Source organism: Amblyomma americanum, chromosome 2 (genome assembly GCF_052857255.1).
Source record: "Amblyomma americanum isolate KBUSLIRL-KWMA chromosome 2, ASM5285725v1, whole genome shotgun sequence".
Classification (NCBI taxonomy): domain Eukaryota; kingdom Metazoa; phylum Arthropoda; class Arachnida; order Ixodida; family Ixodidae; genus Amblyomma; species Amblyomma americanum.
The window spans coordinates 67,950,686-67,967,318 of NC_135498.1; the positions used below are offsets into that span (position 1 = coordinate 67,950,686).

General features: G+C 45.3%; 1 protein-coding gene across 1 annotated transcript in view; it reads left to right on the plus strand.

Moving 5' to 3' along the window:
* The window catches only part of pcm (5'-3' exoribonuclease pacman), a 79,136-nt gene that overhangs the window by 831 nt on the left and 61,672 nt on the right, over positions 1 to 16,633 (plus strand). Inside the window, exons 2-14 of the mRNA XM_077654557.1 lie at positions 485 to 616; positions 1,891 to 1,991; positions 2,785 to 2,882; positions 3,965 to 4,074; positions 5,253 to 5,363; positions 6,366 to 6,451; positions 8,327 to 8,414; positions 8,528 to 8,696; positions 12,691 to 12,758; positions 12,847 to 12,994; positions 15,166 to 15,304; positions 15,411 to 15,500; positions 15,923 to 16,079. Coding sequence (XP_077510683.1) covers positions 485 to 616; positions 1,891 to 1,991; positions 2,785 to 2,882; positions 3,965 to 4,074; positions 5,253 to 5,363; positions 6,366 to 6,451; positions 8,327 to 8,414; positions 8,528 to 8,696; positions 12,691 to 12,758; positions 12,847 to 12,994; positions 15,166 to 15,304; positions 15,411 to 15,500; positions 15,923 to 16,079 — 1,497 coding nt within the window. The remainder of the gene's footprint in view (positions 1 to 484; positions 617 to 1,890; positions 1,992 to 2,784; positions 2,883 to 3,964; positions 4,075 to 5,252; positions 5,364 to 6,365; positions 6,452 to 8,326; positions 8,415 to 8,527; positions 8,697 to 12,690; positions 12,759 to 12,846; positions 12,995 to 15,165; positions 15,305 to 15,410; positions 15,501 to 15,922; positions 16,080 to 16,633) is intronic.

Genomic DNA, 16,633 nt, shown 5'->3' on the forward strand with positions numbered 1-16,633 from the left:
ATCACCGGCCATTTTAGTGACTTCGCCCAGTACCCGCCGCGATGGCTCAGTTATGGCGCTCGGCTGCTGACCCGAAAGACGCGGGTTCGACCCCGGCAGCGGCGGTCGAATTTCGATGAAGGCGAAATTCTAGAGGCCCGTGCGCTGTGCGATGTCAGTGCACGTTAAAGAACCCCAGGTTGTCGAAATTTCCGGAGCCCTTCACTACGGCGTGCCTCATAGCCTGAGTCGCTTTGGGACGTTAAACCCCCATATACCATTAAAAAAGCTTCATTAACTCTTGACTTGTGCCAGCAGTGCTCAAGCAGCACTTTATACTAACTGATCAAACGGTTAAGACTATGATGTTACAAAGTTTACCACTTTTTCATTCAGGGATTCTTGTATTGATGACGAGAGACAGGCCCTTCTGCAGGCCAGTGTGTTACTTTCATTGTATTTGAGAGCAAACGTTCACTTTCATTACTGATGCAAACCTGTGCAGATACCAGAGTTCGACAACCTGTATCTTGACATGAATGGCATCATCCATGTGTGCTCACACCCCAACGATGATGACCCGCACTTTCGGATCACAGAGGACAGGATCTTCCTGGACATCTTTAATTACATTGATGTAAGTGCAGGTGGACGTGTTTTATTTTATTTTGCCTATTGTTAATCTTAATTTTACTCTAGCTGAAGTGGTTACACTGGCTTTAACATTGTCACGATAAAACAGCGTTTTTTTATTCAGGGCTTAAAAATAGCCATGGTCAATATTAGAGTCACTGAAAGTTTTTCCAGAGTGCCGCAATCCTTCTTTCCATGCCACCGGATTTGGAAGGTTGCTGTTACTGCCTAACATTTCCAGCGCATTTCCTAATATTTCCTTGTTGTTTTAAGTGATAACTTAAATTCCTGAATAGTTAGTGTAGCCAACGTTTACAATATTGGGAATAAATCAAAGAAATGAGAAAAAAATTTTGAACCTCGTTTAATGACCACCCTGTGCAATCACCCAGGCCCTAGAGGGCATCCCAGAAGCATTGCAACAGCACCACTCTAAGAAAATTACTTGCAAAAATTGTTGCTGGATTTTCTGGCTACGTTAGGCTGCGGCAGCCATATACCTTTCATGCCCGACAGCTTGAGGAAAACGAATGCAGTACAAAGTAACCTTTTCCAGTTACTCTAGTCACCATAGAGAATCCCTAAACACGAAGGCAGCTACAGATGCCAACACTGGTATTTGGTGTCCCCTGGTATTTGGTGCACAGCACATGTCTTAAACTGATTTATTATTATGATTATTGTTGTTGTTGTTGTTGCCGTCGTTGTCAAAAATGGCGTCAGGCCCCTGGCCTGGTGCTCAGCCGCTTGCTTTGGGGTGAAACGCTTGGAAAGTGATTGACCCCACCATGTGTAGACAAAAAATGTTGTCCCATGACGCTTTTTGGTCAAGCTGCCGTTGCACCATAAAAATCTATCATCATCATCAAAACTGTCATCAGGTGCTGTTAAGAAGTACACTGGCCTTCTCGTTGTTTGCTGTGCTGTTGCATTTAAGTGCAGTGTAAATGTATGTCAGATGCCATGAAAAGATAAATATGGAAAGAGCTTAGCAAAAAGTAGACAAGTGGTATTTACGATGAGCAGAGCAAACCCTTCAGACTTTAAACCCATGTATCCAGATTCCATGACCATGTTGGGCAAATTTTTTATCACCTATGTTTCTCTGTGTATCTTTGCAAATCCTCTGCTTATCTAATGCCCTCCACTGCTGCTTTTGGCACTAAATGTTCAAAATTATGACTGCCTATATTTCTCTCTGGCCGAGTGAAAATGAATTCCGGTTTTTCTCTTACGTGAACACTGATCAAAGCTGCAGTGGTTCATTATGACTTTCAGTTCCTGTTTCGGATGATCAAGCCAAAAAAGACGTTCTTTATGGCCGTGGATGGTGTCGCCCCAAGGGCCAAGATGAACCAGCAGCGAGGCCGAAGATTCAAGTAAATGACTTAATGACTTTTAGCTATGGTTATGCCTATTTTATTATTTTGCAGTTCCCAGTTTTCTGTGATAATAATCCTTGTGTACGTTTTTTGTTTAGGACACTGAGGAGAATTCATAGAATTTTTTTTTGGTGACTGTCTATCTTTTTGTGACGAAAGTTCTTTGGCAGCAAAAGATGTATTTATTGCTGAGGAATTTGGAGTTGAAAATGAAGTATTTTTTTTTTCACCATTGGATTCCAACTTTTGACATGAGAGAGAATGTCGAGAGAACTAGGCACTCCGTGATCGTTGGCAGGAAGTAGGTGTTGTCTCATTTTAGTCTCATAGATCTGTGATGTCATCGCAATTCTAGTGAGAATGGCCTGTAGGCAGCGATATCTGTGTTTAATCTTTTTACTCTTTCAGTTTATGAAAGCTCCATGAGTAGCCTCTGTATCTTAGAACACACTAATCGAATGATACATAGGCCAGCTTCAATTTATCCTCAGTGTCCCTTTAATCTTCCTGTTGATGTCGAACAGTGTGCTCATTAAATTCATTAAAAGTGAGACTTCGTGCCTTTAAATATGTCGTACACCTCCTACAGCCACGTAGATGTAAAGTTCTTGTTTTCAACATTTTGTTGGCAGTAGTTCTCTTTCTTTCAGAGCTGAGTTAGTTTGATATTCTAGGGGTCTCTGGATGTTTGTCATTCCTGAACAACTGTGCTAATGGGCACTGCAAGCGTACTATGTGCCTTTCGAGATGAAGCCTGTGGCAGGCCTCTGCATTGCTTATGTGTTCCCAGGTCTGCCAAGGAAGCCGCGGCACTTGAGAAACAGGCCCGTGACAAAGGAGAGACCTTGCCCACTGAGGAAAGGTTTGACTCAAACTGCATCTCACCGGGTAAGGCCTTTTCTCCCTCTTTTTACTCTGCGCTTCGCAGAGAATGTCATGTTAGCTTGCGAGTTGCCTCTTTTCTTCAAATTTTTCTATTTTATACTGTTAACCAATGGGACGGGAAATTGTGTAGTTTAGTGTGCTTTCTATGCTTCGTGCTGATTTCCATTATACATTGAGTTGCGAGTTTTGTCGCTGCTTATATATGCATGTATCCAGCTCTTTGTCAAGAACAATGTGACTGGCCGCCTTGCACTGCGTACGCCCTGTGTTAGTGTTATGTTCATTGCACATGCTATTCCAGTCTCTTCTCATTGCCATTCACGAAATTCCCATTTCTTTACAATGTGTTAGTAAAATGCAACACTAGGCCCTGGCATTGTGCTCACGTCTCATCCACTAGAAATAGATGAGACTTTCTCTATTGGCATACTGAAGGACAGAGCTTACTTTTCCTAATAAAAACCTTAGAAAATGTGGTAAAACTTTGCTTTCCTTCATCTGTGGTCTGGGGCATTTGCTCTGTGGGATATGAATAATTACAGTTAATTTTTTAAAAATTAGCAGTAAACTGAACGATTCGCATCCACTTTGCACATTTTTTAGCCAACAAACACATGATGTCACATTGGTCACTGGCCTCATCTGGGTGAGCCCTTTGATTGGGCTTGTTCTTGTAATCTTTCAAACAAAGCTTACTACCAGATTTCTTTTAAATAACTTTCTTGTACTTAATATTTTCTTCTAATTTAAGAAAATCTTTAGAAAGGAAATGAGCACTTGTGTTCATACCTCTGCGTAATTTCCATTGGAGAGTAGTATCATTCAGCTCCACTCCGGCGTTGGTGTGCATGATCGCTCTTGCCAAGCCAAAAGCTGCCGGCACTCACGCCACAAGACAATGCATTGCCCTCTAGGCGATTTGAGGCTGAAAGGATGATAGCAAGAAGGAAAGATATCCTTGTAAAGGAACGTTGTTAGGGTTGTGACCGCTGTGCCAAAATTATTCAGCCTAGCCTGACAGAAGCTGTTTCAAGACCCATTCAGGCAAGTGGTGCTCTCTGAAAAAAACGCTTTTCTTGATGCAGGCACGGAATTCATGGCTCGGCTTCAGGATCAGCTGGAGCAGTTTGTGGCCACTAAGGTCTCCACCGACCCACTCTGGCAAGGCATCAATGTGTACCTTTCTGGTCACCAGGTCTGTCACCATGTTTGGCTTTTCTTTTCGGGTAATTATGTACCTTGCAGGAAAAAGCCGGCCGCGTGCCATGAAAATTTGATTGTTACAGTAGAAGTGCAGTGATCACATGTCGCCATGGAGGATTGAACCTTGGTTTTATGGCAAGGGCCGTTTATGGGAGGCCACCCTGTTTGCTTGTGTAACTGAAGCCCATTGTGGAAACCCACAAGCCAAGTCAAGAGATAGAGAAGATTTGGCTTGTCTTGGCTTGGCACCCAAACGGATCAGCGCCAAGTCAAGGCATGCAAAGAGAGAGATGAAAGAAGAGAAGTGAAAGAAAGACAGAAGTCGAGCCAAGAGAGAGAAAAAGCAGACGAAGAGAAAACAGAAAAGAATGGGGAGAAGAAGAAAAAGACAAGGGGGAGGAAATTAAGGGGCATCATGGACCTCGCCGAATGTTTCAATCAGGCCATAGCAGAGTTCAGGCAATCTTTTTTTTTAGTTTAGCAACCAAATGTTCTGACTTCATAGCTACTGGAGCTACTTATTTTGCTTGCTTACTTCATGAATATGCCCGCTGTGAATACCTGAATTTAGAGGGTAGCTGAAGCTGGATGTCAAATGCTTTGGTACAGTTTGATTGGAAATCACCAGGCTACAAAAATTTGGCCACCAAGATATTTAAAAAAATACAAGAATCGTAATTGGCTTGGCTGCAGGGACAGTTGTGTTTTCACATTACTGTGGTTGTGTTACTCTTGTTTATTTTGTTTTTTTCCCACTGTCGTATAGCGTTCAGCTTGCTACACTTCCCTTTCAGAAGTCAGTAATTGTCCCTGAACAAAGGAACGGCAAGGGAGCCCTCTTTCTGAACCTGGAAGACAGTAGCTGCTTCTCATTGCCAGCTTGCTAAGTGTGAGGCGTCCCTTGGTGCGATGTGCTTATCGTGGAGTAATGCAGTTTTCATTGGAAAAGAAGAGTCTCTGAAAAGATTTGATTCTCTTTGTGGCCTTTGAAAAATGTCACTGACGACAGGTTCTCTTTCATGTTACCTGTGTGTGCTTTCTGCTGGTAGATTTTAAATGATGCTGTTTTGATGCTGACAGAGTGGTATATTGATTTGTTTGGGATTGTACGTACAGGAGTTTGTTTTGTCTGCTGAGCAAGTCTTGTTTTTTCCCTCTGTGGTGATGTAGACCCCTGGCGAAGGTGAACACAAGGTGATGGATTTTATCCGTACTCAGCGATCCCAGCCTGGCTATGACCCCAACACGAGGCATTGCTTGTATGGGCTTGATGCTGACTTGGTGAGGTTTTATATACTCTGTTGTCATTCCAATGCTATTGCAGCTGCATTAAAGGGACACTGAGGAGAAATTGAAGTTGCCTTGTATCCATAGAATACCAGCTCCTGATCACAAAAACGCCACTCTTCCTGAAAACAAAGCTCTTGTAATGTAGAAAATAGCAAGAACCAAAATACAGGTATCGCCGCCACAGGCCAATTTCGCAAGTACAAGCGTGATGACTTCCTAGGACAAGAGGCGCCACCATGGAGGAATTTTCCTTACTTCATGGAAGTCACGATTCTCTGAGGCTTGCAAAGGAAGGTTGCGCATCGCACTGCTACCCACCAGAAATCACGGAGTCTCCGTTTACGTCGCGTTTCACGTCACTCCGTTCTGTGTCGTCATAAGAGTTCTCCATGTCGTCATAAGAGTTCTCGAGTTTGAATCGGAGCGGCGGGAAAAATATTTTCAACTTCGAATCCAAGTTTCTTTGAAATAAATGCATCTTTCGCTCCCGGACAAGCGTCAACAAAGCCATGAAATGCCGAACTATCAGATATTGCTAACAAAAAAATTTTGATAGGGTTCTCCTCAGTGTCCCTTTAAAGCATTAGGCCTTTCCTGTAATGTCATGTCCATATGTAACCTTACTACCCTTTAGCACACGCATATTTTTACCAGTTTTACATTTTGCTTACTAGCTTAGTAGCCAGCTTTAGCGATAATCAAAGGTGAACTGAAAGGAGCCTTGCCAGTTTCCTTATCTGGTTTTTTGAAATGTTACTTACCCCCTTTAAATTTAAAGCACTACCATAAATGCTTCATAATTTATATCTTTGCTCATTCTCTTCTTTTTCTGGTGCACTAGAGCTGTTGTTTCATTTTTTACTTTTGGCTGTGAGGCTGAGCCAGCATGGTTGTTGTAGAACTCAATGAAATGTGGCACGTTGTGTTGGTGCATGAAAGCGCTCACTTGTAAGCAAAAGAGGAGTGCGCTCACATAGGCACCTTTCCTTGCAGATCATGTTGGGTATATGTTCCCATGAGCCGCACTTCGCATTGCTTCGAGAAGAGATTGTGTATGGAAAGAGGCAGACTAATAAAAGGTTCGTTTTGTTTCCACTCATTATGCTGTTTAATATTCACTTGTCTACTTTCGTTACCTTGCTGTTTAATTTTTTAGATAATTTCCTGCGCATTGAAATCAGATTCATGGAAGTATCATTTTCTGTACTTGCACATAGGTAGACTGCCTTCGCAGCATAGCTAATTTCGGCTCTTTCTTCGCTTGAGTTGTGATGAGCATTCTTTTGTGAACCTATGTCTGCACCTGCTCTCATTGAGATGGAATGTGTGGTGTGAACATGAAAAGAAGGGAAACATAGAAACGACACTTATCTCGTGATGACCTGCTTTGTCTGGCTTCTTTTGTGTGTAAGGGCTGTTATTCCTGCTGTTTGAAGATGTGAACCAAAAATATTGCTGATGTGGGAACTGTTGCCATGTTCAGTTGAAAGGTGTTAGTCTTGCATAAGTGTGGCTTAGCACTTGTATTCATTGTGCTCTGAGGGAACAAAATAGGAATCATAAGGGTGTTGCATCTGTCGATTGGGCCGCAGCCAATTCATTTAACTAATTTTGCTTTGGTTTGTAATGCTACCATGTCTTGTGTACAGTGGATATGCAGTCGAACCTTGTTATAGCAAACTAGTAAAAAATCACAAAACAGTCTGATGCAGCTGAAATATGGATGTAAAATTTCATCACAGATGCATGGAAGAGCAGCGCAGTTTAGTCTAGTTAGAGAAGGAATGGCAACTCAGCCGATCCTTACTATAGAAACTGGGAGACCTTTTAGAATACTTAGCACTGTTTCAAGGTGCTCAACGCAATTCTGGAGACTGCAAAACACAAGCGCCACTTACCACATTTACTCGCATAATGAGCCCACTTTTTTTTCCAGAAGAATTGACATCAGTTCAGGGGAAGGGTTCATAACACACAAAAAAAAGCATTTTCGACAGATTTCTTTTGTAAGAGCTAAAATTTCATATCATAGGTATGTCCGTCTGTCCGTCCATTCAGCCACCGATCTATAATATCAGAAGCATGTGGTCAACAAGTTGCGTCTCTTGCATTCATGTATCGCCGATATTTAGCATTGTTCACTTCAAAAGATGTTTGCTGTATCATGGCGTTATACGACCGTTTCGTGATAGTTGACGCCACTGGCCAATCACAGTGAGATAAAGCGAGAATGCTGAAAATGGCCCTGAAGGTCAGGTGTGCCTTTTTTCATGCGAGTTTTTAAAAAAAAGTAAATTCCTAACAACAAAAGTGAGAAGAGGGGGGGTTATTATGTGAGTAAAGACGGCAAATTGGCTTCCCCGCTCAGCACCAACAGTATACACTGATGGGAGGCCAAGTGTCAGTTAGGGTGGCTTGCCCGCATTACAGCTGTGTCGCATGGAATATGGTAAATCAATGGGAAAGCTATCGCTGTCTTCACACCTACATGACAGCTGACGCGAGCGCAGGCTGGTTACTGCAAGGCTATAACCGTCCACGCTGCTGTTTCTGGCATGCTATCGAAGGGTGCAAGAGCCATCAATACATGCGAACCGCCTGGCTAGCAACCCTCCACGCCGCTCTGTCTTCCATGACGCTGTTATAATTCCGAAAAGTGCAATTCTTGACGCAAACGCTTGCTGCACCACCACCAGTCGCTTATGGAATGCGACGAAGCCTGCAGCCTGCCATTCAAGTGGGCACCGCTTGGTGCTGGAGAGTTCGACATATTCGTTTTAACGCCACCACGTTCGGTGTATGAAGTAGAAATTGTATGTGCTTATTACACATGCTTCGGGAGAGTTCAATATAGCCAATAATTTGTAATATCATTTTTCATTATATTGAGGTTTGACCGTGATCAGGGTGTGTGCTTTCTTGAGCTTTTGTTCAGTGACTCTTCACTCTTCTAGGATGAACGTTCCTGAAGAGATTACGTTTCACCTCCTGCATATATCGCTCCTTCGAGAGTACCTAGAGCTCGAGTTTCAAGATGTAAAGGTGAGCAGCTGTACCAAATCAGTGGGTGGGTTCAAATCGTGGCAGGCTGGAGCGTTCTAGAGTTTACTGAAACTGTGGTGATTTTTTTTTCTTGCCCGTGCTGTATCTTGTAGAAGGCGATCACTTTCGATTTTGAGATGGACAGCATCATCGACGATTGGGTCCTGATGTGCTTCTTGGTGGGCAATGACTTCATTCCCCACTTGCCCAACCTCCACATTGCGCACAATGCACTGCCAGTTCTCTACAAGGCTTACATTGATGTACTGCCATCTCTACAAGGTGAGCTTCCAGTTTCAGCTTAGGTGGGAGGTAGTCCGGCATTTTGCAGGTGTACTTAAAGTGATCTCTCACAGAGTCTTCTTCCAAATAGGTTTTTAATTGCACCTGCATCTGGTGTCTGTCTGGAATGTGGAAGATCTGGAAGGGAGGCATGAATGCAGCAGTTTTACAGTTTGTGTGTTTTTGTGATATCTCGTGGTCATATTATTTGGCTCTCCAGTTTTGCTTTGGTATAGCACAAAGTGATGAAAAACTCAGAAAACCCTGAAGTAACTAACCTTTAGCTAAAGCTCATTATATGTTGATTAGACTTATCAAACTACCGGACGTTTGTGTATCCTGTAGTTCAATATGAGCAGGTTGCATTGCAGAGTTTATGGGATGTCAGCTGTTTGATGTTGTGTTGGGCTCTGCTGGCTTGTGCATTGAAACCCAAACTGGGTGTTTCAGATAACAGTAGGGGTATACATGAGAGGCAGTTTTAACTGCCATTGACTCAGTGACGGTTAACTGCATTCCCATTTGGGAAGTGTTATGTGGCAATGCCAGCTACTGTTCATTCCAAAAGGCATTTCAGTTGAGCTGACCTAAACCTGCAATAATGACCCATTGGCTATGACATTCAGCTGTTGAGCACTAGTTTTGTGGATTTAATTTGGAACATGATGACCTCTTTTCAATGCAGGTAAAAAGGGGGAAAACACTTTAGTGCTAAAATTTCATTGCACATAAAAAAAAAAACTACGTGGTTGAAAATCACTCAGAGCCCTACATTACGATGTGCTGTGCAGCCCCGCAATGTTGTTTTGGCATGTAACAGTCCATTAATTATTTAACAGTGTTAATTGGGCCTATTTGGATAGATAACCTGACAGGATGATGGGTGATGGGGTGTGATATTTGTTGACTCAGTAAACTGGAAAAAGTATTACCCAGCACTGAAACCAAGCACACCTCTAGTGGACTTTCCTAGCTCTGTATGGTGTTGAGTGATGAACTGAAGGAGAAATTGCAGTTTAATAAAATGAATATGAAATGAGCGCTTAGTAGAAGTGGAAGTAACGATACAAGTTGTAGCGAACCATGACGGCCACGCCTGCTGCCGCATAAGCAGATCACTGACCAAGCGCTGATGAAAGACAAAGCGTCGCCGCGTTGCACGAGATCGTTTGGTTTTCGGACTGGCCGCCGGCGCTGCCCGCCGTCCTGCTCGCCGTTTTGTGTCGCCCGCCGTGAACTCTTTTCCCCTGATCTATTTGTGCACAAACCCCATTTCACTTGGTGGAGGTGCGGATTTGCTGACGCCCTGCAACTTCGAAGCCGTATGCTTCCGGTCATCACCATGCCCAAAGATTCCAGTCCCAGTCCTGCCGCACTGCCGCCGACCGTCGTCTGCACTGGAGCTTTGCGCCAGTGCGATCCTGCTGTATTCAGGGGTGCCGGGGACCATGACGTCGAGGATTGGATAGCCTCGTACGAGCGGGTCAGCACCCATAACAAATGGGACGATGCCCTCAAACTGAACAACGTCATCTTCTATCTCACGGACGTTGCGAATCTGTGGTACCGCAACCACGAGGCTGACATCACATCGTGGTCCGCTTTCAAGCAGAATTTCGCCGACGTCTTCGCCCGGCCTGCGGTGCGCAAGTTGCGCGCCGAGTAACGCCTACGTGCTCGGGCTCAGCTGCCTGGTGAAAATTTTACCAGCTACATTAAAGATGCGGTGGACCTGTGTAAGCGTGTGGATTCTTCGATGCCGGAGCGCGCCAAGATCGATCACGTCCTGAAGGGCATCGACGATGACGTGTTTCAGATGGTTCTGGCCAGAAATCCAGCAACCGTCGTCGACATCCTTGCCCAGTGCCAGAGCTACGACAAACTACACAAGCACCATCTTCTCACTCACTCTCCACTCTTGCACTGGAGCCTCTGGCGGCTTTAACGTCTGACTCCGACCAGTCGCCACTGTTACCCCAGATAAAGCAGTTTGTTCGTGAAGAAGTTGCTCGTCAGCTCTCTCTCCTCCACCCGAGTCCTGACGCTGCCTCTCCTCTTGTGCCTTCGCTTCAGCGCGTCATCCGAGAACAAGTCGTCGAGGCTCTTCATACCGTGCCTGAAGTTCCTTCCGTCCCTCCTTTGTCGTACGCTGAAGCAGCGGCACGTTATAGCCCCTCCACTCCTGTGGCGGCGCCCTTGCCAAGTACGCCGCCGTGGCTGCGCGGCCTCGGCCTGTGGCGTTTCCACCCAGTCAGCCTGTCCTGTGTCTGGCACTGGTCCCACAGCGGCCCCGCTTCATCCTCCCTCGTCGCCACATTACAACCCTCGATGCACACCGGACAATCGCCCTTCATGCTTTTCGTGCAGTTTCCCCGGCCATGTGGCCCCCCTCTGTCGTTGCCGCATGGTGGCCCTTTCAGCGTTTGCACCTTCTGCCAGCTCACCCCAGCTGCTTCGGGCTGCTCCACCTCCGGAAGCGTACGCCACCGACCAGCGTCCGTATACGACCCGTCGATCCCCATCCCCACGTCGCCGTTCACTGCCGCCTATGCGCCGTCCCCCTACGTCCGCTGACGAGGGAAGCTAAGTTCCGCAGTTCCAGAGGCAAGAACTGCATGCTCTTCGAACAGTTCAAGGCCTCATCGTTCTCCCACGAAAATTCTAGTGGTGTCTGTCGACGGTCTGTCTGTGTCCGCGCTTGTCGACACGGTTGCTGCTGTGTCAGTGATTGATGAGAGACTGTGCCGTCGCTTACGGAAAGTGACGCCGTCATTTTCTGGTTTGTCGCTTCACACTGCAACCGAAGAGAGGATCGCACCTTTGGCCACATGCACAGCGCGGGTTGTCATTGCTGACATTTTGTACAGTGTCGAATTCTTGGTCTTGCCGTCTTGTGCCTACGACGTGATTCTCGGGTGGGACTTCTTGTCAAAAAATAATGCCATGATCGATTGCCCTCGCGCTGAGGTAGAATTTTCTGCATTGTGTGACGAACTGGCCGACGACCTCCATTTCGTGTGTCCGCAGAAGCTCACCGTCACTAAAGACGTCCATGTCGCTCCGGAGGCTTCAGCGCTTGTCTCCCTCTCATGTCCTGCCACGCCAGCCGTCACCGTTTTATTTACGCCGTCTGCTTCCTTTGTCCACCACGAAAACCTGCCGCTGCCGTCTGCTGTTCTCGATGTTCACGGAGGTCTCACGAAATGCTTATCAACAATCCATCTTCTTGCCCGCTTACCCTGCTACGTGGCGAATCTCCTGGTTCATTTCAACCTGCCCACCTTCTCTCTGACCTGGATGCCCCCGTGACCTCCCGCCGTTCCTCCATCAGTGCTCTTCATTCCGATTCGCCACCTGATCCATTGCCCGATGCCGCTTTCCAAGCCATTATCGAAGACGTCTTTCCATCCACCCACCGGACACAGCTCTCAGCCCTTCTGCACTTGTTTCGCTCCGTTTTCGACGTCGCCCACACTCCTCTAGGCCGGACTTCCACCGTCGCCATTGCATAGAGACCAGTTATCACCCGCCTTTTCGACAGCGGCCATGCCGTGGGTCGGCAGCAGAGTGCCGCGTGATTAGTGCTACATTTTTGTTCATTAATAGGGTGCACTTCATGCGACTGAGAGGTTGAACTGGATGTCACAAGAAATATTGCATGAAACAGTTTCAGTGGCACTTTTAAATCTGGATTTACATTACTAGGGCAGCAGTTTACACTGCTCATTTGGCATGGTTATAAATTGCTAGAGTTGTTTTTTAGAGTTTTTTTTTTCACTGCTGTCATTCATGGCCATGTCCACTGGCACCCTTGAGAACAAAAACAAAAGGTCCCCCACAATGATGAACTCAAGGCTCTTTCAAAGGACAGTAAAATCCAATGCCCACCACATTGTATGCGCAGTCTTATAGCTCGCCTGCACCACCACATATGTGTACCAGCCCACTGTTTCTCATGCAGTCCAGCTCTACAAAACTGCACCTATACCCGCAGGTTATATCAATGAGTCTGGGAGGCTGAACCTGGAGAGGTTCGAGAAATTCCTGACTAGGTTATCACAGGTATGTTGCGTCACTTGTTAAATGAGGGCTTTATTGTTTTTGTAAATGCATTTGTTTTCACATTGTCATATGGATTTCTTTGTTCTAGTTTGACTATGAGAAATTCACGGACGTCCAAGCGGACCAGAAATTCATGGAATCCAAGAGAGAGCAGGCCGAAGCACCAAACGGCATTGTGCAGCAGAATGGTGCTTCGCCAACTGAAAAAGAGAAGACGAGGGACCCGGATGAAAAGCGTAAGGAAAAGAGGAAGGACAAGTCTTGATGTTGTTCTAGTCTTTCACTCATCAAAGATGGTTGTTTGCAGTGCAGCTGAGAAAGCCAGGGGTGCAGAATTAGTGTAGAACCCCTTTGTTATGTTTTCACCAAACTGCGGGAAAAAGCTGCGCCAACCAGGAAATGGAGCAGGGTGAAAAAAAATCGTACATCATTGTCCGCCACTTCTTGAAAAAAATTTTCATGTAAGCGCAATATGCTTTCCTGGAATTTGCAAGGCTTTTTGGCTCTCGTAGTGGTTTTTAAACATACAAAATATATGAAATGCCTTGTGGTGGCCTTCCACCTATCGATGCAGCTGTTATTGGAAGGGAAGCAGCAAAGAGGAGGGAAAGTGTGCAAAGTTGCAGCATGTGACATTTGTGCTGGTGTTTTTTTGCCACTTGCATCCTACACAATCCTCGTCTATTAGAATCTAGAAGATTTGTATTTTAAGCTATAGGCAACCAGAAAAAAGTACATGACATACAAAAAAGCCTCGGAGCCGCCTCACGCAACCACATTTAGTAAATCTCTGCCTGCATGCCTTGTACTGCAGCATAGTTCCACTTTTGGACGCCATCGGTCGTTTGCGCTCTCATCACAGTGGTGATGGAACTGTACCAACAGCTACTGCAAAATTCATGCCACATGTAAGCAAGTGTGTGTGGCATCGGCGTGGGTGCAGCCAGCGAACTCGTTGGGGTCAAGTGCCAATGGAATGTGCAGTCCTGCTTTGGCCGGTGTGCCATCACCATTTTGTGTACGCTAAACATAGGCTGTCAAATTTCCTGCACAGGGTTATCCACCGTCGCAAGGTGACATTCAGAGCGTACCATGCGGGAGCACCGAAACAGTTGCGATGTAACAGCGAAGTCTCTATTCCATGGGTTCCTATTATAGGAGCAAGAGCGAGACTGGCTTGCAAAGATATATCAGCCAGGAAAACGTAGCACCAGGGCACATAACAGCAGGGTCTTCCCTGCAATGAAAGATGCGTGCGATTATGGCAGCTTGATAATGGGTTTACTTGCCGGTGTAATTGCCCTGTTTTACAGGCTAAGCCTCCTCTAACTTCAGTAGGATTCATTCAAGCCTGTCAAAGTGAGACTGCCTGTGACAGTATTATTCACAGGGGTCAAAGTATATGCTATTGCTGTGTCCAACTAGCTATGCTAGGGCAACATATAGTTTTCATTGTGCTGTGGTTTACATGCATAATGGAAATGACGGTGCACATAAATATGCATAAATAGGTATATAAATATATTTGTGTACCTTTATGGAACGACCGTTATGACACTTTTTAAAATTAAATATTCTGCAGTCGTGGATGTCCCCTGCATTTTAGACAGCTACCAGTAGACTTATTTTAAAGGGGGACAGGGCTTTCAGCGCTAGCTTTCTTTTCTTCTGATGGCTTTGGATGTAAATTGCCGTGTGCAATAGAGAGAAATCTCGGGGCCACTTTAGTTGTTTTATATTGAGAACTCTTTCTGCACATTTTTTAAAATTCTAAACCTTACAGAAAGTGTGCTGACTCAACAAAACGAGATAGAAGTCTGATCAAATATTCTGCGCATTCCTAAATGCAAGCTACACATTGTAACACTTTCATTCTTTTTTCCAACTCAAAATTTTCTTGTTTTCATTTCTCGTAATGTTGCCGTCTTAGACATGTTGAGATTAACAGAAAGCCATACCAAGAATTCGCAACCCATCGAATTGAAGAGCCCTTCATGCAGTGCCCCTGGTGGGCCTTTGAGGTACTAATAATGAATATAAGAAGAACCAAGAATGTTATGGCCTACAGTGTAGTTCAAGGACTGCAACAGAACAGGGTCAGGGTTTTACCCTTAGGGTCAGAGGTTTACCCTGACCTGAAAGATGCGGGTTCGATCCCGGCCGTCGCGGTCGAATTTTGATGGAGGCGAAATTCTAGAGGCCCGTGTATTATGCGATGTCAGTGCAAGTTAAAGAAGCCCAGGTGGTCGATATCATCCGCAGCCCTTCACTACGGCGTCCCTCATAGTCTGAGTCGCTTCAGGACGTTAAACCCCCATAAACCAAACCAAACCTTTACCCTTGTGGAGAGTGACAAGCCATGGCAGTTTTGCTTACACTAATGCTGCTCTGCATTCAATCTTATCAGGCCTGCTTGAGAAGTTTGGCCACCTCGACATTCCCGACTATGATAGCGATGACGATTCAGAAGACCTCTTCGAGATGGAGTTTCGACAGCACAAGAGGGACTACTATGTCAACAAGCTGGACTACAAGGATGTCAACCCGTGAGCTCTTGTTCCCTACCGTGCTGTAGTGTTCATTCGTGGTGTAGTGTTCATAATAGTGTTCCAGATGTCAGCATTGGTCACGATGGTGTCCTGATGATTTCAGGGAAGTGATGAAGGAGCAAGCTCACGGCTACGTTCGGGCCATTCAGTGGAACCTGCACTATTACTACAACGGTGTTCAGTCCTGGAACTGGTGAGGTCTTTTCCGTTTTGGGAGTGATGGTGCAGTTTGAAGTATAACTGATTAATTTTCTAACTAGTCATTGGGAAGAAGCATAGCATGCCATTGTACAGTTGTATTTCGCTGCAAAGGAGATTAGGAGTATGAGTGAGAAACAAAGTATTTGCCATAATAAAAAAGAAAAACAAGAAAATTTGTCACCTGAATTCTGCCACTGCATCAAAAATTCAGATCTTAAAGCCAAGCAGTCATTGTGCAAGAATTGTTTTGCAAAGCAAACAAACTATGAGAAAACAGGTAGGGGTTAATAATGGCACGCTTTCTATGTTGTGAATATTGGTAATCTGGGATGTGTTGCCTGTATTCTAGCGAGCAAACTTATCACGGGGCATGAGAAGTGCACTGCGCGACTGGTTCCCTCATTCTCACCGCAGGTACTATCCACACCACTACTCTCCGTACATTTCCGACATCAAGGATTTTCAGAACTTGGACATGAGCTTCGACATGGGCAAACCATTCCTGCCATTCCAACAGCTCATGGCAATTCTGCCTTCCGCCAGCAAGAAGCTTGTCCCCAATGCCTATCAGGTGAACAGAGACGAGCAGTGCTGAGTATTCTATTGGGCTCATGGGACAGCTTTTGATTTTGAACAATGTGCCGAAAATGTGAATTGCGGAAGGGTTATCATGCATCTTCAACAAATGTTACCTCTGTGTGTATCGTGTGAGCTAGAAAGTTGGCATGTTGGTCACCTACTCTCCAATAGGTTTATGTGATTGTCTCTAACATCACGAGCTGGAATACTGCAGTATTCAGCACTACTGGGTAAGAAGAGGCGAAATATTCCTGTACTGCTACTAAATAATTCGTGAAGCCTGTCACCTGAGGTGCTTGTGAAGTCGCCGATTTTCAGTGCTTTTCACCTGTAGGTTTTCTCTTGTCCAGCAACTGGGAGAGAGACAGCTGACTAGGGACATGTGCAAAGGAAGCAGATATGAAAAGATATTTCGAAGCAGGAAACTGTGCACACAGCTTCAGAAGAACCATGCAGGTTTGCTCTTTAGCAGAAACATATGCTCTAGTAGGATATCGAGGTGACTGGCATGGGTGCACAAGATTTTGGGTGAGAGAGAACTTCCAG